The 22986-nt window shown below is 48.4% G+C and overlaps 1 protein-coding gene and 1 long non-coding RNA gene across 3 annotated transcripts in view; one reads left to right on the top strand and one right to left on the bottom strand.

Annotated features, from left to right (window-relative positions):
- The window catches only part of PTPN1 (protein tyrosine phosphatase non-receptor type 1), a 62981-nt gene extending 60498 nt beyond the window's left edge, over positions 1-2483 (bottom strand). For both annotated transcript variants that reach the window (XM_061127484.1, XM_061127486.1), the window contains exon 1: positions 2259-2483. In XM_061127484.1, coding sequence (XP_060983467.1) covers positions 2259-2321 — 63 coding nt within the window. In that variant the 5' untranslated portion in view covers positions 2322-2483. The remainder of the gene's footprint in view (positions 1-2258) is intronic.
- Positions 1564-20989, top strand: LOC133045214 (uncharacterized). The gene is made up of 5 exons (XR_009690147.1): positions 1564-1684; positions 9741-9851; positions 10794-10896; positions 11007-11114; positions 20788-20989. It is a non-coding gene; the product is annotated as an uncharacterized LOC133045214 (long non-coding RNA).
- Positions 20990-22986: the final 1997 nt, after the last annotated feature.

Genomic DNA, 22986 nt, shown 5'->3' with positions numbered 1-22986 from the left:
ATTGACACATACTTTGGAAAATCTGCCACTTTAAACTCAAGGTCATTTGAATTCTATATTGTTTTAAAATGCCACAGTTGGCTGTTAACACTTTTAACGTTAAGAAGGAAAAGAGCTTCTAATTTCGATTTTGTAAGAGAGAAATATCTGTACTGCAAAGGTGAGAAAGCCTGAGTGGATAATTCTCTAAGATAAAAGAAACCACCTCCAGAAATGTGGCAATCCATTATGAGTCTAGAGAAATCTCAACACATAACTCATGGGACTTCAAGGTGGTAGACAAACTTAAGAACGAGGGAAATTTAATTGAAGACCATGCTCCACACTAATGGCTTGCTTAACACAGTTTTAACAATGCTTGGGTGACAGGTCTCTCACTCTGCCCTAAAACAAATCAAATTCAACCAAAGGCTTTTTACAATATGGATTTGTTGTTGCCAACTGAGTCAGTTTCCATATAAAAGATTTTCCCCCAAACCTCCTGGAGGCCACCCCTACTTGAGACGGGGTACATCATAATCAACTTCAACACTTCAGACCAAGAATTTTTTCATTTAAAACCACTTTACTCTACTGTATTAAATCTGATGCAAAAAACTTGTCTACACAGTCTCAAAGTCACTCGTGGAATTCATTCAATTCACTCAGATGAGACTAGACATGGAATACAAATTTTATATATTGATCGACCGTACTTACACAGATTAGAGTGGTTATAAACATTAGTCTATCAGAAGCTAATATACATTACAGTGCAAGTAAAAATAATCCTGTCAAATAAGCTTGATGCAAACCCACATGAAACCAAGCCTGCCAAAAAAAGGCTTTTGTTAGTCAAGCATACCAAAGAAGTGCTTAAAGCTTTTTTTCCTTTTTAAGTGGAGCTCAAAATAGATGTTAATACTACCAGCTGATGGGTCTCACAATTTGCCTTTTGAGCCTGTAAGCCGAAGACAGCCTTCTCGCTTTACACAAGTAATAACACCTCTCTATTCTGCACATCGCTTATTTAAAACACCCAGTGTGGTTTTTTTGGTTAATCCTCACAACCCCCGCAATGACATTTAATCGGGAGCAACACATTTTCCTCACAAGATTTCGCTGCTCCTGAAAGCAGACCTCTTCATCTTTTCTAGCTGATGATGCAGACATATGGGAGAAACCCCACCTCCCTAAGTTTTTATTCATGAACCACCACAGCCCACAAGGAGACGAGGACTGCGAAAACATCATCTCCACCCTGACCGAAGGGTCAGATGCTCGCCGGAGAAAAATATACTGTTTTCGAGAGAGTTAAAAACGTTAACCCCCCCCCCGCCCCCCCCCCCCCCCGCGCTGCCTGCCTGACACGGGGTAACCTTCTGGCCCCAGTGGAGTGGGTGCTACAGGCCTCCTGGCTGGAAAGCGCTTGAGTCTGACATTCTCAGGGCTGAGCTCACGAAGCAAATGCCTCTTCCTCTGACAGGTCTTCCCTGATCCCCTTCTCTGAGACAGCCCCTCTCCCCTGAAGTCACTCTCGACCCGCTGATATTTTGGTTTTTTTTCGTAGCCCCTGTCACCACTTGAAATGATCTGCTCACGTGTTTGACTGCCCCCGTTCGACTCTAAGCTCCCGGGCTGGATAGGATCTCGCGGGTCTCGTTCAACAAACAGTACTTCCAGCGCCTCCGCAGTGCCTAGCACGGTAAGAGGCACGCCGATGCAGATCCATCAAATGAATGAACAGGAAAGGGGAAGGGACTGTCATCCTTGGGACTCGACGCAGCACGGCGACTAGGGGGAGAGGAAATGTAAGAGAGGCAGGGCGGGAGTCCTCCTCTCCCCCCGGGGAGACAAAGGAAGACAGTCCGCGGTGGTCCGGTCTAGGAAGGGAAGTGGGGGCGGGGGGCGTTCTGCCCACCACCCCAGGGGACAAAGAGTGGCCGGGCAGGGGGGCGGGGTCGGGGTGCGAGGCTTCGCGCCGAGAGCGGAGGCCGGCGGCCTCCAGGCTCGCGAGGTCGGTCAGCCGGGGCTGGAGGACCTGAGGAAGGTGGGGGGGGTCAGCGGGGGGCTGCGAGTCCCGGGAGAGACGCAGGCCCGCCCAGGGGACAAAGACACAGGGCACCGGCCGCGGCCGCCGTCCGATGGCGTCCTCAAGCAGCGGTGGCCGAGGCGGAGGGCGGGACGCACAGGGAGACCCGGGCCCGGGGCGGCGTGTGTGAGGGGAAGGCTCTCGAGGCCTCAGGAAGGGCCTGCAGCGCTCCGGGGCGCTCCCGCACCTGGTAAATGGCCGCCCAGCTCCCAGCTCTGTCGATCTGCTCGAACTCCTTCTCCATCTCCATGACGGGCCGGGGCGGCTGCCGCACCTCTCCCTCGGCCCCTCTGCGCCGTCTGCCGCTCTAGGCCGCGTCGCGCTCGCCGCCCCGAGTCCCTCAGCAAGCCTCGGCTCCGCCGCTACCGCCGCCTCAGCCGCCGCCGCCGCTTCTTCATGTCAACCCGGCAGCCGGAAGTACGCACCGCGCTGCCGCGAGCTCCGCCCCTCAGCCAGGAGGGCCAATCAGCGCTCGTAGGTGTCGGCGAGCACTTCCGCGGGGCGGGCCCGGGGGCGGGGCCTGGCAGACATCTTACCGCGCGCGTTCCCCCCTCCTTTCCCGGACTCCGGGCTTGGGCGTGGCGCGCGCCCGTTGCCTAGGCGACCCCTGGCGCCCCGCCCACGGCGCGTGGGTTTGCATGCCTCCCCCCACCCCGCCCACGCGTCTTGAGCGCAGGCCGTGACGCGGAGCGTTGGGTTCGAGTGACCTTAAAGCAGTTATGCTTCTTTTCTGCAGCGCCAGGGCCTAGGTCTCAGGGCTCAAAGCTGGAGGAGGCGCGGGGAGCGAGGGGGCGTTACGTGCTCCCCTTCTAGGCTCCCTTCTCTAGCCCGATGTCCGCCCTGGTTTCTTGAAACTTAGCGCTTCATGATTTACCAGACTGTTGGGAAAGGCCCCGCTATTCTCTGAATGTACTTTCCGTTTTGGAGTCTCCTGGGCGCTGCGGAAATGAATGGATTGGGATCTTGAAATGATTTTCAATATTTCCCAAAATAGCAAGGAAGTCCTGCTCAGACTGGACTCAGTGTAGCACACATTCCATGGTGCAATAGTGTTGAATAATGGCAGGTTTCCAGGCCGACCTCCAAAAGATTCGGATACAGGAATGTGTATTTTCCACCCGGCAACCCAGCTAATTCTGTACCTGTGGTCCTTGAAGCGCACGTGAAAAGGGCTGGTCAAGTTGCTTTCCCGCAGGTTCTACTATAAGCCATCTACCTTTGGCTCTGGCACCTTATTTAGATTTTGTGAACTTCGTGGGGTCAGAGACCCTACAGGAAGGAATCATCTCTCTTCACTGTTCCCATCTCAAGCCTCCCCAAGAGTTGTGTTGAATTCCAGCTCATTCCTTGAGTGCTTAGGTGGGCACTGTGCCTGGCATTTCAAGTACATTTTCTCCTTTAATCTCTACAACCACCCTACAATATAGGCACTTTTATTATTCTCATTTTGTAGATGAGGAAACTGAGGCTGTGGGAGGCAAAATCACTTGGCCAAGGTACCTTTGCATATGGGTATGGAAACCAGGATTCTAACCCAGTCTCCAGGGGAGAACACCCTTTGGAGCCAGGCTGCCTAAGTCCAAATTGCAGTTCTATTAAATATAATACTAACTGTGCAACCTTGGGCAAATTACCTAACCGCTCTCTGCCTCTGTTCCCTCCTTTGTAAAGTGAAGATAATAAAAGTACCCACCTCATAGGATGGTGTGAAGATTGAAAGAATATGTATAGTGTTTTGGGGTCTTCCCTGGTGGCTTAGCGGTAAAGAATCTGCCTGCAGTGCAGGAGACACAGGAGAGTGGCGTTCGATCCCTGGGTGGGGAGGATCCCCTGGAGGAGGGCGTGGCAACCCACTCCAGTGTTCTTGCCAGGAAAATCCCATGGACACAGGAGCCTGGCAGGGTGTGGTCCATGGGGTCGCGAAAAGTCAGACACAACTGAAGCAACTCAGCGCACACAGCACACCTCTTTTAGTCTAGTGGGTGGATCAATAAATATGAGCCCCCATTATTATTTATATTCCATCAAATAATAGCAAATGGGAGGTAAATTATTATTGAGTAAATGCAATTGGTTTGGCAGGCAATGTCTTTAGAAACTATTTCATGGAGGGGGAAATTAACAAAAGATGTCCCTTCAAGTGAAAAGTTTGGGAACCCCACACTTGGCAGTTGTCTAATCTAAGTCTTAGCTATTTGACTCTCCAGGTCCGTGAACTCTTCCTGCCCTTGTTTCTTTAAGTGCTAGTTTGTCTGGAACTCACAGAAGAGCTCCTTGAAGGGAACAGAGAACAAGGCTGGTTCATTCCTCTCACATGGGCTGAGCTAAGTAAGTAAATAAATCAAATGCCCATATGGAGCCCAAGTGGCCCTCCTGCCTTCAGGGAGTGCCATCCAGTGACGGGAGCGGCTTTCGAGTGGAGCCAGCGCTGTGCTCAGAATCCTGGTGAAGGAGTGTGGCGGGGTGCAGGGTCTGTGTGTTTAGTGGGTGTATTAATTACCTAGGGTGACCCTAGCAAATTACCAGAAACTTGGCTTAAAGCAGCAGAAATAAAATTTTTGAACAGTTCTGGAGGCCAGACGTCTGAAGTCAACGTGTTGACAGGACCACACTCCCTCTGAAGTCTCTAGGGGAGAATCTTTCTTTGCTTCTTCCAGCTCCTGGTGGGTTCAATCGTTCCTCAGCTTGTGGCAGCATAAATCTGGTCTCTGTCTTGTCTTTACTCAATTTTCTTCTCTGTCTCCTCTTCCGGATGTCTAGTCTCCCTCTGCCTTACTCTTTGAAGAGTATCTGTCATTGGGTCTAAGACCTACTCTAATGCAGGGTGACTTTGCATGGCCAGGTGATCCAAGATGGTCTCATGTTGAGATCCTTGAATTAATTGCATCTGCAAAGACTCTTTTTCTGAATAAGGGTACATTCTAGGTTCTTGGAGATAGGACTCAGGTATATCTTTTTGAGGCCCCCCACTCAACCTACCACAATGGCCGAGGGTAAAACTTTGTCACAATATTGATCCTGAATGAAACTTCTCATTTCAGATTTCAGCTAGTCACTATTATATCCATTCTTCACATAGCAGCCAGAAGATGCTCTTAACTTTTAGATCATGAAAACTTATATGTAAAATCCTCCAGTAGTTACCCACCCATCCTTATTAGAATGAAACCCAAATAAGTCCTAACGTTGGTCCATTTTGCCAAGCTCTCTCCTTTTTTTGTACTCTAGTCCAATTCTCTGATTCACTGAATGAGTTTGAACCTCAGGACCTTTGCACCAGCTTTTCCTGCTGCCTGAATCTTCTTGCAGTTCTTCTCACCCTTTAAATTCCAGGTAAAATGTCCTCTGCAGACAGGTCTATAAACACCCTCTCTAAAATAGACCCCAGTCACTCTCTAATAGTGACCTTGTATTTTTTCATTTTTTTTGCATCACAGAGTTCATCTCTCTGTAAAATCCCCCTCTTTATTTGTTGGCTTGTTTCCTTTTCCTGCCCCCCCCCCCCACTAAAGCATTCCATGAGGGTGGGGACCTCGACATCTTGGGCCGTGTCCCAAGCCCCTGATATTGGGTTGGGAGGAGAGACTCCAGGTGCTGGAATCTTCTGCGGCTCTCTGAGGCTTGGCTCTTGTCCATAACACTCTGCCAGTTCCCTGCCAAGGCCTGACCTAGAACTAGCCAAGCCTTGCTATCCCCTAGAGATGGGATGGTGATGTTGGGGAATCTTTTAGTGATGACCGGTTAGAAAATAAACAAATGACCATGTGTCATGATAGCTAAAACCTTTTCCTGGCAGGCCTGCCTAAGGGATGGTCTCACGCAATTTCCCGGGTCTTTCCTTCACAGATTTAGCTAATGGAGGAAATCAATGACCCATTAAACTTTTAAAAATGTCCTAAAGAGTTGTCAGTAGAGAAGGATGGCTGTTTACCAAGCCTCAGACACATCATTGACTCCTGACTTAGCAGTGTCAGCAAGTTTCCTGGTAAAAATCCATCCTGGTCTTTTTTTCTGGGAGATAGACCAGTGTTAGGAGCTTGGGATTCAGGGAGAGGTCAAACTAGTCTCCGATGCTATGTCGCTTCCTCAGAGAGGCCCCTTCTGATGCCCCCGAGTAAACAGTGCTCTGAATCCCTGTTTCTTTTTAGCACTAGCCTTTGAGGACATATTTTCTCCCTACTGTTACCACGTGGTGTCACGTCATACATTTTTCTACGTGTTCCCGTCTACCTCTCCATGAAGAAAAAAGACAAAAGTCGATCTGCTTCAGTGCTGTCTTCCTTGACTTACAGGTTGTTCCCAGATGGGCCCACAAGACCCACAAGGCCCACAAGAAGGTTCTAGAAATCAAGATAACAGGGCTTTTTTCTACCTCATCGACTCGGACCTCTAGGGTCCTCAGGGCCCCCCAGCTCCTTCTGTCTGCCAGTGAGGACACACAGCCGAGAAGGGACATGGCCCTTCCCTCCGAGATTCACAGCTGCTGTCCTGAAGAGGTTTGGGCACCTGGGCCGGTTGGCTGATTCGGTGACAGCCACATGCATCCCTGAGATGGGATAACTGACTTGGGACGAAACCCAGGCCCGCAGCACGGAAACTGGATGCATAGAGAGAGCTTCAGCCATGCTAGGCTGAAGACATGCTAGAGCTACAGACATGCTAGGTGTGATGTTGCATTTTATTTTATTTTTAAAAAATAGTTTATTTTGGCTTTTTCTTAAAAAAAAAAAAAAAAAAATAGAGTTTTTTTGGCTGTGTGGCACGTAGCATCTTAGTTCCCTGACCAGGGATTGAACCTGCACCCCTGCAGAGGAAGTGTGGTGTCTTAACCACTGACGGCCGGGGAAGTTCTGATCTTGCATTTTATGTTTTCCAACAGTCCCAAAAGTCTGGTGTTATTCCATTTTGTGATGAGAAAATGGGTAAAAAGAGGTGAAATCAGTGAATAGCCCAATATAGAATGTTGGTCTGAATGCAGTGGGTTAGAAGCTTCTAAACCCTAGGTCTGCTGGTTGCTACCTTTCAGGCTTTGGGCAAGTTGCTCAACCTTCTAGTGTCAGCCTGGATGCTTTCCAGCGAGAGATGCTCAACTGAAAGTAGCTTTCACAAAGTGGGGAATTCACTGGCTCCCGAAACTGAGAAGTCCAAAGGTGGCTCGCTCCAGGCACAGCCGTGGCCGGGGGCTCAGACTTTGTCACTGCGGCTGTCTCCCACCCCTGCTGTCTCAGTGCTTCCGTCTGTGTAGCTTCACCCTCCTCGACAGGTACCCAGGAAGGCCCCGGCAGCTCCAGCCTCACTCCTTGCCAACTAGGCAACCCTGGCAGAAATAGTGCGTTTCTTCCCCTGTGGTCCCCGGCACCAGTCTTGGCCTTGAATCTCATTGGTCCACTTGAGTCTCACATGCCATCTCTAAGCTAGTCGCTTTGTCTAAGGGAAATATTGGCAAAGAAGTAAGCTGAGGCCCAGAAAGGTCAATTTCTTAACCAAGGTCACACAGCTATAAGTATGGAAGTAGGATTTAGATAAGAGGCAATCTGATCTTAGCATCTGTGCTCTCAGCCACTGTCTCTCCAAGAACTCCCATGAGCTCTTAACAAATAATAGCCATGTGTACATGCTAAGTCATGTCTGACCCCATGGGCTGTAGCCCACCAGGCTCCTCTGTCCATGGGATTCTTCAGTCAAGAATAATGGAGTGGGTAACCATTCCCTTCTCCAGGGGATCTTCCTGACCCAGGGCTCCACCCCAGGTCTCCTGCATTACAGGAAGATTCTTTACCATCTGAGCCATCAGGGATGTCTTAATAATAAACCATGGACACATGATAATAGTGATAATAATTATCACAACAGCATGGTGAAGCTACTACTATTATTATCCCACATTTGAACTGAAGCACAGAAAGTTTCACAGCTTGCTTGTAGTCACACGGCTAAGAAATGGTGATGCCAGGATTTGAACCCAGCTCAGCTCTAGATGCTGTTTCTAATTCTGAAATTCTAGGACTACATTTGAGTTCTGCACTGTTTCAGAACTCACAGGAAGGTTAGCAGCCTAGAAGCTCCTCCCTCACCTCCTCCCAGGACCTTAACCATTCTTGTGAAGACTCTCCCATCACCCCTCCCCCCACCCCCACAAAATATTTCAGACTTGACTCCAAGCCGTTAAAAATAAAAACAAAAATAAATACATAAATCTAATCTGGAGCTGCCTCTCTTGCAAGGGTGAGTTCCCAGGGACTGGAGGGGTAGGCACCCAGGGGAACTAGGGGAATCACGTGTCTTCTGAGAAAGGAGGGTGGGGGGTGGTGATTGAAGCAGAGAACCTTCGAGCAGGGAAGTTTGACTCAAGGATGGAAACTAGACCTGGCCCCATGCTTTCAGCAAAAGAAGGTTTCCAGAGGCCACCCTACTACAGTGGTTCTGGGTGGAGATTCTGTAATCTGGCTGACTTGGGCTTATGTGCCCTTGGACAGGTTACTTACCCTCTCTGTCAGTTTTCCGTCTTTTACGTTAAGACAGGGATGTGACGGTTGAATGAGTTGGTGTCTGAGCCTTGTCTCTAGTTCAGGGCCAGGACTCCATAAATATGGCTGTTATTATTGCGATTGTGTAGGTTGCTGAGTGAAAAAAGCTACCACCTGCCTCCAGATGTTTTCATGGTATATGTTGCCACCTCCTATTTTACATCTCTAATTTTTGGCATGCTGCTGGAGGTGAGAAGGGCTGGCTTTGTGGGTGTGTCTCTAATCTGGTGGCTCAGGGGCAAAGAACCTGCCTGCCAATGCAGGAGACACAAGAGATGCAGGTTCAACCCCTGGGTCAGGAAGATCCCCTGGAGGAGGAAATGGCAACCCACTCCGGTATTCTTGCCTGGGAAACCCCTTTTCAGAGGAGCCTGGTGGACTCCAGCCCATGGGGTTGCAAAGAGTCAGACACGACTGAGTGGCTGAACACACACCCTGTGACCTGTGCAGCCGCGCAGGGCCCCAGGCTGAGGTCTTTTTATTAAGTGTTTGCTTCAGCAGTTTTTGTGTTTGAAGATGGAAATAGTCTTCCATTTGAGAACTGGCTGCAGAGAGGGAGGGGCTGGCCTGAACTTTCTCTCCTTGTGCTGGAGGGAGACCTGTGGGGAGGTCCCACACTTGGAGTGACTGAGCAGAGAGACCCAGACTTGGGGAAATGGGTTCACAACTCTTTTGCTATCCTCACCTGAGCCATGGGGAATGGTGGGTGGAGGTTTCCTTCGAAGGGCCAGGATCTTGCCACTGCCCACATCTGGGGTAGGCAAGGGAGAGTAAGGGTCCAAAGTCTAGAGGGAGAGGCAGGAAGGCCCCCTCCATGGCAGGTAGACTGGCTCCCACAACACGGTCACAGGCTGGAGAGGAAGGAGGAAGGAGACCAGCATGAGCGAAAGTAGGATGCAGGTACATGGCCTCTAGAAACTATGTGCTCACAATTTCATTTTATGTTTTCCTATTCTGCAGATAATCCCCACCTGTTACACTCAAGGCTTCACTAAAGTGTTGTTCACTGCTACAAGCTCATCTTAAGTTGGGGGTTAGATACTAATCGTTCCCAACATCAATTTTCTTCTTTCATAGAAACAGGATTGTACCTTGGCAATGGCTGCCCAACTAAAGACTACATTTCCCATGTTCCCTTGCAGGTAGCTCTGCCGTGTGACTACATGCTGGCCAATAGGATGTGAGTGTTAGTGATATGGTCCACTTCTAAATCGTGCCCTCAAAGGCCTAAGTAGTACTGGGCAGGGGGACAGGTAAGTTCTTTCTTTCGCTTTTTACTCCATCCCTCTGCCTGGAATGTAGGATGCAGTGAGTTCCAACTTGAACTGTGCAGACAAGGGCAAGATACAGGGGTGGAGGAGAAAAAGATAGAAGTGCCTGGCCCATCACCCTAGACCGGTCATGCATAGATTGTTCTATGAGAGAGACATAAAGGAGGCTGATATTCAGCTGATACATACAGGTCTAGTCATCGTGGTTGCTTACAGACATTCTTACTGTTAAAAATAAACTTCTGCTTTGTTTAAGCCACTGTTCGTGGAAGTCTCACTTACGGTAATTGAATCTGTTTCTGGTTAACTCAGCCATGCTTTAGGGGGCTGATAAGGAAGAGGGCTGGGTAGTGCCTCCAGATTCAGATGGTGTTGGGGACAGGAGTGGCACCCTGCTGCAGGCAGTTAAGAGAAGGGAGACAAGGGCTGTAGAAGTCCTGGGAGAGACAGCGCACTGTGGTTGCCAAGCAACCACAGGGGTGGTCCATGGGACATGTGAACATCCCCCAGAGATTCTGAGTAATATCCGCAGAAAGAACCTGATAAAGTTTAGTCTTCTTCGAGTCATGGGGTCTGATTGTTAGTTAGATATTAAAGGGGAAGCTGGAAATTTCGGGGACAGCTGGGGTGAGAAACCATGCCCAGAGAATGTTAATTCCCTTCTGAGGCAGATCCTTTTTGGTTGCCTATCCCTCCATCATTCCTTCCCCCACCCTTCTTCTTGGCTGACTGAGCCTACCCAATATAACAGAGGCAAAAAAAGTGAGCTGTTCTTTTTCCAAGCCATCTTGGCAGTTAGAGCATGGATGTATAACTCAAACGCAGCTACTTTGATGTCAGGCAAAGTCCGCCCAGGAGCTCCTGGGAAAGGTTTCTCCCTCTTGTAAGAGACACGTGGAAGGAATTATGCTTCTTCCTCAACAGGCTAAGGCTGGAGGAGCACAGAGAGAGAGAGAGAGCCCTGCGTCCTTGACAAAATCACTGAGTTACGGAGCTGTTCCTGGATCCACCTGGCTCTGACGTCTTTGTAATGACAAGCTTTTTTGTTTTATTGTTGAAGCTGCTTTTTTGTTACTTGCAGCCGGAAGCACGCTAACTGATACACTGTCTTTGTCTTCTGTTTCAACCTTCCTCCAGCCCTGGGTCTCAAGTGTAACCTTATTCCTTCTGCAAAGCCCTCATTGCTTTGGAAGTCAAGCCCTTCTGGAAACCACCTGCATCGACTTGTCACCACTTTTCTTCTAAGTAAGAATCTCCCTCATCACGTCTTACTTCTTCATTTCAAACCAAGATCTGTATCTGGGTGGGGTGGGGTGAAAGCAGAACTTCAACCTTTGTGCAACCCTCTCTTTTGGCGCAGATCAGTCCTCTCGTATTGGCCTTATCGGTCCGGATGTGTGTCTCTCTCTGCTGCCTCGGAGCTTGTCTCAGGCCTGGGCTGAGGAGCATTCATCTTGGTATACCTTTGGGTAGCTCAGGGCTGGGCAAAGGAGGTGCTCCCTGAATGCTTGTTGAATGACTATATGAAAGAATGAATCATCTAAACCCAATTTTATCACCTCCCTCAACAGAGCCAATTTCCCTCCCCACTGCCCTCCTACACTACTCTGGGACAAGACAGTTCTTGCAGAGGTAGAGACAGGAAGAAGTTAATTCGGTTCTCGGTTCCAAAGTAGCTTCTAATCCTTCTCTCTTTAAATTACCTTTAATCCACCCACTGTCAGCCTTAGCTCTGGTTCAGTCAGCTCTGGTTCAGCTCTGAGCTGACTCTGACCCAGAGCATCTCAGAAAAAAAAAAAAAGGAAGGAATGAGAGAGAGAAGAAAGGAAACTGTATTTGTATTGTATTTAAATCATTTTAAGAAACATGGAAGAACTAGAGACAGAAATGATTCGAGGTGGGCGTGCTCTCCACCAAGACTTGTCAATTCTAGACCTTTTTTCCCCCCTCAGTTCTTCTTCTAATTACAAAAGTAATACATGTTTAGTGAAGAAATCTTGGAAAGCACATATGAAAGAGAGGAAACTCAGTGTTTTAGTCTGACCACTTGTGATGGTGGCTTAACGTTTTGGTATGTGCATTTCCACATTTCTATGGTTTGTCCCTGTTTCTTCCCCTCTGTCTCCATCTCCCTCTTTCCCTCAGCCCCTCTTGACTCTCTCTCTCTCTCTCCAAGTATCTTTCTCTCCTCAAATTTAAATGCTTCCAAGTTCTTCACCCTCCAGACCGGGTCGTCCCCCGCCCTCCTTAATAAACAACTCAGCTTGATCTAATTCCCCGTCTTGTAAGGCAGCAGGAAATTCAGTGCCCTGGCCTCCGCAACACTTTCTGAGAAGTCTGAGTACCTTTTCCTCGAACTCGGGTCACCACTTGTCTCTTCTCGCTCGCAATGGTTCCCTCAGCCTGCTCTCCAGCTTCCCTTGCTCTTCCTGCATCGGGAAGGCTTCGGCCCTAAGTCACACTCCAGCTGAGGCAGGTCAGCGCTGCGTTTCCCCACAGGACGAGAAACCCGGGACAGGTGTCCCCGGGTCAGGCTCCTGGCCTGCGCCTCCCCTCACGCATGCCCACCATCACACTCGCAAGCTTCCTGCAGTCACTGCAGTGGGCTCAGCGCCCCTCGGGGTCTGGTCACCAGCGCCAAGGAGCGCACACCTTTGGGAGCAGCCCTCGCCAAGGACAAGGGGAAGCTGGTGCACAAGCAGCCCGGCTCCCTGCTCCTCAGAGGGGGGCCTCTCCGGGGCTGGTTGCTCCTGGGCTCTCGGGAGTCCCCACGGGGGTGGAGTCCTCCTTGCCCACAGTGGTGGCCAGCTCCTGGGTGTCCTTCTCGTTCCCTTAACCCTGGACCGGTCCTCCCTAAGATCTCCTCTCAGGTCACTCACTTGCATTCAGAGCTTTGCCTCCGCATCGGCTTCTGGAGGAACTCTGCCCAAGACAGTAGACTTGGGCTTTTCCTTCTAACTAAAAGGCCGTGAATAGAAGCATCATCTTCAACCAGGTGTGATCCACAGACTCCTGGCATCTTCAAAAGAGCAGAGCACCGCCGCTGCTAGTCCTCGAGACATGTATACTGGGTTTCATCTAGGCCCCCCCATTACACATGCTTAGCCACCACTACTTCATATATATATACAGTAAAATGATGAGGGGGCCCTCTGCGTTACTCGGTCTAAATTCAGAGCTCACCTAGCAGGGGGGGGCAGTCACTTCTCTCCTGGGCTCCCTGGGAAACCATTTCAGTGGGAAAGCACCCTCCTTCCTCTCCTACTTCCCCTCCCCTCCGTTTCCAAGGCCCTGAGAGCCAGAGGTCTCACTTGAACTGGGTGATGGAAGTGAGGAAGGTGTAGAGGAACTTTGCATCAAATTCTGATTTTGCTTTCTTCTATTGACTGCACCAGGTGACCTGTGGGATATTTGTTCCCTGACTGGGGATTGAACCTGGGCCCTCAGTGCTGGGAGCCCAGAGTCCTAACTACTGCACCGCAAAGGAAGGCCCTATGCTAATTTTTTAAAAAAATCAAATTCTAGATTGAAGGTTTTTTTTGGAACAAATTTTTACAGAAATATAACATATATACAGAATAAGTACACAGTTTAAAGTACACAGTCTTAAGTACACAGTTTAAAGAATTTCTCCCAGCTGAACACGCTCATGTAGCCAGCATCCAGATCAAGACACAGAGCCCAACCAGCCCCTCAAGAGCCACCTGGTACCCCTTCCAGTCACATCCCTTCCTCAAGGATGACCACCATCCTGACACCTAACACTTGGTTTTGCCTGTTTTTGAACTTTGCATCAGTGGAATCCCTCAGAGTGTGCTCTTTCATGCCTGCCTTGCCTTCTTTTCGTCAACATAATGGCCATGAGAATTATCCATGCTGGGTCTAGCTGTGGCTCCCTGGTTGAGACCAACATTTTAATTTGAGGAGTTTTGAGTTTTAAGAGCTGAAAGGAGATAGTTTCAGTAACTAAAAGAGTCCCCAAAATTATAGAATTGGAGAGAGGTGGGTTGAGGACACCACATGTCTTGGGGCAAGTGACCAAACTTCTTGTTTCTCTATTTCTGTAACATGGGGCTAATACAAGTTCCTACTTCCCAAGGTCCTTGTGAGGACTCACTGAATTAATGTGCAGGGGCTTCCCTGGTGGCTCAGACGGTTAAAAAAAAAATCTGCCTGCAATGCAGGAGACCGGGGTTCCATCCCTGGATCAGGAAGATCCCCTGGAGAAGGGAATGGCCACCCGCCCCAGTATTCCTGCCTGGAGAACTCCATGGACAAGATGAACACACAAGGTGTGGAGAGCAGGGCCTGGCCTGTGGGGGGCGCTCCGTGGAAGCCTGCTGCTGCCTCCACTCCGGTCTCTGCCACGAATCCTACCTTTACTCTAGAGTTTTATTATGACCCAGAGGGAAAACGGAGGTTTCAACACACGATATTTGGTAGTAATTATTATAAAAACGATTTCATAGTAACACCTCAACTAGTTGAGACACATCCCTAGACCGGTTAGGTGTGTGTCTCAGGTAGAGCACACGTCAAGCCTGAGAAGTTAGGATGGCTCATGCTTGTTTAAGGGATGAGGCAACTGAGGCTCAGAGGACAAAGCGACTCCTTTGGGGTCACAGAGGGGGTTGGTGGTGGAGCTGGGGCCTCCCCGACCAGGGAATCCTGTTCGTCTCTTCTCTCTGCCCTTTCACCTCCTTCTCATCTCCTGCTGGATCTAGCAGTCCTCAGGATGCCCTGGGGTGGTCCCGCCTGGTTGCCCCTTGGCCTGACCCGGCTCCCCCACCCCGGCAGCCAGGTGGTCCTGCCCTTAGGACTTACAGGAATGTTTCCTGTCTTGATTTTCTCAATCTGTTCGCATGAGGCTCCATGCTTCTCGCGGGTCTCCTAAGCAGCACTTTCTGAAATACCAGGTGAGTCAGTCATCCTCAGCAAACAGGTTCTCAGGTAGCCCCATGGTCATGGTACGGTGGCTGGGAATGTCGGTTTTTATGGAGCTGAAATTAGTCAACTGGAGTTATAGAATTCTCCTACTGCCGAATGATGAAATTGGTTCAGGCCAGCAGGCATGGTAAAGGAACTGGTGAGAAGGAGGTAGGCACTTTATAGAAATGGAGAAAATGCCAGAAGCAAGTTCGAAAAGGCTTGAGAACAGGATGGCCTGGGCGGGGTGGGGGGTGGGGGGCTTGGTTACACAAGCGGGCAAGCCCTCTTCAGCTCTGATCATGTGTCCCTTAGGGTGCTTTGGCCGCAAGCAGCAGAGAGCAGGGCCTCACACTGGCTTAAGCACTAGGGGAGCTGGGAAGCAGGACAGCTCTCAAGTCACTTGACTTGGGGGTTCAAGAATGTAACTGAGACCCAGGCTCTCTCTCTCCCCTTTACCATCTACACGCTGGCTTCAGCTGATAGCTGGTTCCCTCTGTGGCTGCAAAGCCGTGGCCAGTAGTAATCGGGCTAAAAAATTGTTAGCATCCAGTGGGGAAAAGGAGAGAGTGGCTTTCTTGGACTCTCTCTTAAGAGTAAGGAAGTGTTGCTGCCAGAAGTCCTCAGGACATCTATCTTGTGGGCTAAGGTGGCTTGGGCCTGTTCACCCCTGAACCAGTCATCGGCAAGAGGCATATTTGGAGGACGTGTTTTGGCAACATTGGGAGACATTTGGAAGTATTAGTGGCATCTCATGGGTAGAAATCAGAAGTTTAGTCACTAAGTTGTGTCCCACCCTTTTGCAGCCCGTCAGACTGCAACCTGCCAGGCTCCTCTGTCTGTGGGGTTTCCCAGGTAAGGATACTGGAGTGGATTGCTGTTTCCTTCTCCAGGAGATCTTCCTGACCCAGGGATCAAACCCATGTCTCCTATATTGGTAGGTGAATTTTTACCGCTGAGCCAACAGGGAAGCCTGTAGAAATCAGAGATGCAGTTAAATACGCTACAGTGCCAAGATGGTGCCTCCCCAGTTCACACACTACAGAAAATTACCTGTTCTGAAACGTCAACACTGCAGAGATTAGAAATCCCTGGCTTAGACTAATCAGGACCTCTCTGCACTGGGGTGTAATAATTGGTGGGGAGTCACCTACAGTGTCCACTGCAAACTTTTTTTTCCAGACTTTGTCACTCTGTTAGGGACACTGTGTTAGGGATTCAAATTTCAGGGAGGGTTTGTTTGGCTTGGCCTGGAGCACTTGCCCACTCATAAGCTTATAGACTGTAAAGCACCGTGGTTGACCAGTAGTTTCCCCACAGGAAGATCCTGGTGCAGGAAGTGGGAAGGGATGTTAAACTAGCAGAACAAAGCAAAAAAAAAGCCCACCTCAACTTCTCTAAGAAGCTTAAGCTCTTGATACTGCTGGAGGGGACAAGTTTCATGTCTTAACTGAGAACCCATGAAACTGTAATCTTCCCCCAAAGAAGAGGGCAGTGACACTCCCCTCAAAGAAGGAGAGGAAGACATCCCAGAATGAAATAGGGAAGGGGGGGAAGCAGGCAACATCCTGGGATGATGTTGGGGAGGAGTGGGGAGAGAAAGCGTACATGTTAACTGGACTTCAGAGATGGCTGTCGTTCATTCTTTCCCTTTGGGTATGGGGTCTAACCTTCCACTCCCTTGAATCTGAACTGGCCTAGACTTTGTGTCTGTTTTGACCAGTAGAACATGGTGAAAGTGACCCTGGGCCAGTTCTGGGCTTCCTGCCTCATGGTGCCCTGAGCAACCGTGGAAGAAGTCAGGGCTGCTCCAGTGGGAGGGCGCTGAGGTGCCACCTTAGGGGTCCAGCCCAAGGCAAGACGCATCAACCCCTGTAGCCATCTGCTTGCAACGGCCTGAGAGAATCCAAGTGAGAACCACTCAGCCGAGTCCAGTCAGCCCACAGGACTGTGAGTGAGAATAATAAACCATTGTTTTTAAGCCTCTGAATTTGGAGGTGGTTTGTCATGCATCAATTGATAGTGAGAACAATATATATAAAAATAATATATATGTAATTAAGGTTTTCAATTTTAATATTTACTAATATTTTCATTAAAATATTTTATTATAAAAGTCATATAAAAGTGTTACCAAAAATGGAGAAAAGAAACACCACCCCTGGTTATGCTGATTTAACTTCAATTACAACCACTATTAGCATTTTAGTGTGTATTCTCCCAGTCTTCTTTCCTATGGAAGGTTTTCATAGGGCAGTGTGAGAGCATACTTTTTCCCCTTTACCAGTGTGTCATCATCAACATTCTACATTGCCACAGAGTTTTTGCAGCGAACAAGCTATACTAATAATGCCATTAACAGCCACTTATAGTAGACAGAATAACGGTCCCCTTAAAGATGTCTAGGGGCTTTCCAGGTGGCACAGTGGTAAAGAATCCGCCTTCCAATGCTGGAGATGCAGGAGTCGTGAGTTTGATCCCTGGGTTGGGAGGATCCCCTGGAGAAGGAAATGGCAACCCACTCCAGTATTCTTGTCTGGAAAATTCTGTGGACAAAGGAGCCTGGTGGGCTACAGTCCATGGGGTTGTAAAGAGTCAGCTGAGCACACACATAACTGAGCACACACACACACACCCAAAGATGTCTATGCCCTAATCCCCTGAACCTGTAAATGTGTTACTTTATGTGGCAAAAGGGACTCTGCAGGAATGATTTAGGTTAAGGATTTTGAGATGGGGAGATTATCCTGGATTATCTCACTGGGCTTAGTGTAACCACAAGGGTCTTTATAAAAGGGAGGCAGGTGGGTCGAAGTCAGAGAAGATGATGTGGGTAAGGAATCAGGGTCTAAGAGAGTAAGCAGAATATGCAAAGTTGTTTGCTTTGAAGATGAAAGATGTGCTGCAAGCCAAGGAGTTCAGCAGCCGTCTAGAAGCTGGAAAAGGCAAGGAAACAGATTCTCCCCTGGAGTCTGTAGAAGGAACTCAGCTCTGCCAGCACCTGGCTTTAGCTCCAGTAGACCCATTGTTTCGGACTTCTGACCTCAGAACTATAAGATAGTAACTGGGTTGCTCTAAGCCACGAGGCTTGTGATCATTTGTTACAGCAGCCGTCAGAAACCAGTACATTGCCTCATCAGTCATTTAACACTCAGGATCTTATTTAACTCCCACAACAGCCCATGAGGCAGGTCCTGTTGCCATCTGCATTTTAGAGACGAGGAAGCTGGTCCTCAGAGGGACAGAGGGACTTCTGCAGGCCCCAGAGTATTAAATGGCAGAGCCAAAGCTGGCCCGCCATTTATGGTTATATTTATAAAACCACTGGTATAGGATTTATTTGGACTTGGGTAAGCATACAGACGTTGGGTTAAGCCTTTGTCATATTGCCATCTTTTTTTTTTTTTTCATTGTTTGTTCCTGTATTAAGTTAACATTGTGACTTCTGTGGAAGTCCCCACCAGCCATAAGATGAAAACCACAGTTTTGAAATTGCATGAGCCATTGACTCATTGGCTTTTATTGTTATTGGCACTGAAGTGTCTCATTTGAAAAGACAAAATCCCAATTCACTTTGGGGTTTGGTGGACCAGATGTAATTTTGAAGGTTGCTTAAATCTTAACCACTCTGTCAATCTTCTGCTTTTGAGACTAAGTCTTAATGACCTTTAAAGAAGCTCTGCAAGGTCTCTGAAATGGAGTCTGAATGCATCTATAATCTGAATACAGACAAAAGTTTGTGCAAAGAAGATTCTTTTCTACTCAGTGAAGTTTCCTCATCTTGCAGCAAGGTCAGTCAATCCATCAGCTAAGTTCACACAGAATGGCATGGAATCCAGTCGTGTTCCCCCAGGCTGCTTTTGCATTGACCTGTTTGGAACAATCTTTTTTAAAATTTATTTTTAATTGAAGGATAATTGCTTTACAGTGTTGTGTTGGTTTTAGCCATACATCAACATGAAATCGGCCACAAGTATACACATGTCCACTCCCTCTTGAAGCCCCCTCCCACCTCCCACCCCATCCCACCCCTCTGGCTTGTCACAGAGCCCCAGGCTGAGCTCCCTGCACGATACGGCAATTTCCCGTTAGCTACCTATGTTACACACGGTAATGTGTGTATTTCAATGCTGCTCCCTCAATTTGTCCCGCCCTGTCCTTCTGCTGCTGTGTCCAAAGTCTGTTCTGTATGTCTGTGTCTCTATTCCTGCCCTGCAAATAGGTTCATCAGTACCATTTTTCTAGATTCAACACAGTATTTGTTTTTCTCTTTCTGACTAACTTCACTCTGTATAACAGGCTCCTGGTTCGTCCACCTCACTGGAACTGACGCACGTCCATTCCTTTTTGTGGCTGCGTGATATTCCATTGTGTTTATATGCTACAACTTCTCCATCCATTCCTCTGTCAACAGATATCTAGGTTGCTTCCATGTCCTGGCTATTGTTCATAATGCTGCAATGAGCTTTGTAAAAAATTTTTTTAACATGTGGAAAACAGTCATTCCCCACGTCTAATACCAAACATCTGCATTTCCATAAAGATCTCCCAGTTTCTTACATGTAGATTGGTCCCAATGATCCTGGCCTCTTACTCCCTCTCACACAGTCCCCCACTGGGGTCAAGATTTGCTTCAGAGTTCTCACCAAGCTTGACTTCCCCCCAAACATCCAATTGAGAGTCCTGTGTGCTTTTTTTGGCCACACCCACAACATGTGCGATCCTAACTCCCTGACCAGGGAGCGAACTCTCACCCCTGCATTGGAAGCATGGAGCCTTAACCACTGGACTGCCAGGGAAGTCCCGATAGTCCTATTGTAGAGTCTTCTGAAATAATTTTCTTTTTACTTTTTTTTTTTTTAAATTAAGACATTATCTACTGTAAGATTTACCCTATTTAGGGTCAAGTTCTACAAGATGAAACATCCTACAGTGCACAGGACAATCCCCGACAATGGAGCAACTCTGCCCAAGGTATCAATGGGCTGAGGTTGACAGCCTGCATCACAGCTGTAATTTCAAGTAATTTCCCTTTACTGTCAGCCTTCCCTTCCTTGTCTCACTTCCCCACTCTGGGATCCATATTTCTGTTGCTTCTCATCTGTGTATTTAGTGGTTTAATGTCTCTCTTCCCTCCTGTAATATAAACTCTAAGGGGCCAGGATTTTGTCTCTTGTTCTCACCATATAGTAGTTGCTTAATAAATGTGTTGAATGTATGAAAAGTGCAAACAAAACTATATTTCATAAAGCATCTTTAAAATATGAGGATACGGGGACTTCCCTGGTGGTCCAGTAGTTAAGACTCTAGGCTCCCAATTCAGGGGGCCTGGGATCGATCCCTGGTCAGGGAACTAGATGCCACCTGCCACAAGTAAGAGTTCGCATGCTGCAACTAAGACCTGGTGCAGCCAAATAAATAAGTAAATAAATAGGGCTTCCCTGGTGGCTTAGATGGTAAAACATCTGCCCACAATGCAGGAAACCCAGGTTCAATCCCTGGGTTGGTAAGATCCCTTGGAGAAGGAAATGGCAACCCACTCCAGTATGCTTGCCTGGAGAATGCTGAGGACAGAGGAGCCTGGTGGACTACAGTCCATGGGGTCGCAAAGAGTCGGACACGACTAAGTGACTAACACACACACACATAGGTGTTGACAGAAATAAGTAAATAAATAAATAGTTAAAAAATAGAAGAGTAAATTTTGAGGACCCCAGGAGGCTTCTCTGGACTTCCGTCTTGGTGACTCTCTAAACATCATTTGGGAAAAAAATGTATGAGTGAGACGGAGAGAGAGAGAGAGACATTGTCTTCATAGACTAAATCTGAGCTGAAATTCTGCCACTTAACTGCCACATTACCAGAAACAAGTCACATTCCCTCATCTGTAAAATGGGAATTATAAAAAGAAGATTAAATGTGCTAATGGATGTCAGCGCCCTGCACTTTGTAAATGTTGGCTTTGACCTTCTTCTCTGCTCCCTTTCTTGAGTTTCCAGGCCAGGCCAGCATTGGTGCCCATGGTCATCCTCGCCAGCCCACCCTGGAGGACCACCTGCAGCACGGTGGACAGATCTGTACATGCCTCTGGCAGCTGCATCACCGCCCAGGGCCCATGTGTTCGGCATGTTCCCAGCAGGTCAACAAGGGACGTGCCTGGGAGTTGACGGCCCCAGGCGGTACCGTCAACCATTGAGAGATGGACATTGTGGATGAATGTCCCGGCTTCCTGACCCCTTTCCGGGACAGTTCTGAAGTGTCCTCTACATCATCTCCCAGAGGTCCTCCGTGAGGTTGAGCCCCATTTGCCCACAGAGGTAACCAGCTCATTGACACGCCTGCAGTTCTCCCTTCCCTGTCTCACGTCCCACTTCCTCATTATCCTTCCCAAGGTTGTTTCCCAAATAAACTACTTGCACCCAAGGAGTAGCAGTTGCTATCTGTCGGCCTCGAATTTTATCATTTGCTCAACTTCATCTGCCCAACTTCTAGCTGTTAGCATCTTCATCTCTTTGCATGAGTTTGTTTGGTATTTTTTTCCCTGGCTGTAGGAGTCAAGCAGGCTAGAAGTGCTGAAGAATTAATGCTTTCTCCCTTCTGCCCAGCAGCCGTCAACCTGTGCATGGAAGGAAGCGGTGTATAAATGCCCCCAGCTTCCTGGTCCTTCAGGTAGAATAACTCTGAGACACATGTTCTACCCTGGGGGTAGGACGTGGGGTTAAGCTCTAGTTGCCCATAGTAGTAACTGTCTTGATAACTTGCTTAATCCTGGTTGTTCTTCCTTGCCTCCTCACTTTCCTTTTCCCTATTGGTGTTTCTTTTGCCTTCCAACTAAATTACTTGTCCTTGAATCTTTGTCTCAGGGTCTGCCTCTGGGGAAACCCAAATGACGATACAAGCTCTACTGTGGGGGGTTTCCAAACTAAGATATCCGTTAGATCCAATTGTAGCTTCTCTTTAAATCTCTGAAGAATAGGAGGGAATATGCTATTGTCCAACTAAATAGCCCTCTTCTAATAATTCCACTTGGAGCCGCAGCAGATGACTCCTATTCACTGAGGGGAAGGACCTCATCTTTCCCGCGGCATTAACAAGCCTCAGGCCCCACCCTTTGGTACATAGTTGCCCCCTGTATTTCACATGAATTCCTTTGTTGTCTTACACAACCTTACTGAAACACAGAGGATGCTCTGTTGGTAGCCCTGGAAACGTCCCTTGGGTCTCCAGTGGGGGGCGTCTCCTGTTCCTATTTATTCAGTTACTTTCTGGGGATAGGCACACATGTTGAATGTTGGCAGCAAACGGTCTGGCTCAATACTTTCATTTGTTAAAAAAAAAAAAAAATTCAGAGTGGCTGATTGGAAATCCCACAGCAACTAGTCCCCCTACTCCCATGACACTTTATTTTTCTAAAAATTTTCCCCCCTATTTTCTTTCTTTTCATAGTGGTGAGTACAAAGGGTGTTTGCTAATTCGGGGCCCTTCTGCATTGGGGGCCCATCTCTCAATGGTTGAAGGTACCGCCTGGGGCTGTTGACCTGCTGCGAACATGCCGAACACATGGGCCCTGGGCGGGGATGCAGCTGCCAGAGGCACGTACGGATCTGTCCACCGTGCTGCAGGGGGTCCTCTAGGGTGGGCTGGCGAGGATGACCATGGGCACCAGTGCTGGCCTGGAAACTCAAGAGAAGAAGCAGACAGAGGAGAAGGTCAAACCAAAGTTCATCCTCGTCTACGCCAAGCACTCTGCGTTTCCATTGGCTCCACCCCTTATGCAAATTCTCTGTCCAGGAAGTTCCTGTGACCCTCCTCCCGACAAAGAACATGTGACTTAGCACCAGCCAATCAGAGCAGCTGAAGTCCAAGGACCACCATGACGTGTGGTGCAGATTGGTCCAATCAGAGTTCACCTCAGGATTTGTTTGATAGCAGCCAGGAAGCAGATCTGTCTTGCAGTCCCCTGGGAGCTTAGTGAGGTTGGGTTGCTGATAAACAACTCGGCTTACTGAACGTCTCAATTCCAGAGGAATTTCAGATGCTAAAAAAATTTTTTTTCACCAAACACTGCTCATTATTGTATTATGTTAAATCTCCCTGGAGAGCAGATTCCTTACCAGTATTTTTAAGCAGCATCTGTCACTTTCTAGTCACTTCTGCTTGTTTTAAAAAGCTCAGCCTGCAATAGTTCCAA

The sequence above is a fragment of the Dama dama genome, chromosome 23 (assembly GCF_033118175.1).
Source record: "Dama dama isolate Ldn47 chromosome 23, ASM3311817v1, whole genome shotgun sequence".
In the NCBI taxonomy this organism is placed as follows: Eukaryota; Metazoa; Chordata; class Mammalia; order Artiodactyla; family Cervidae; genus Dama; species Dama dama.
Note: the sequence above shows the minus strand (reverse complement) of the source record. Positions and strands in the feature narration are given on the sequence as shown.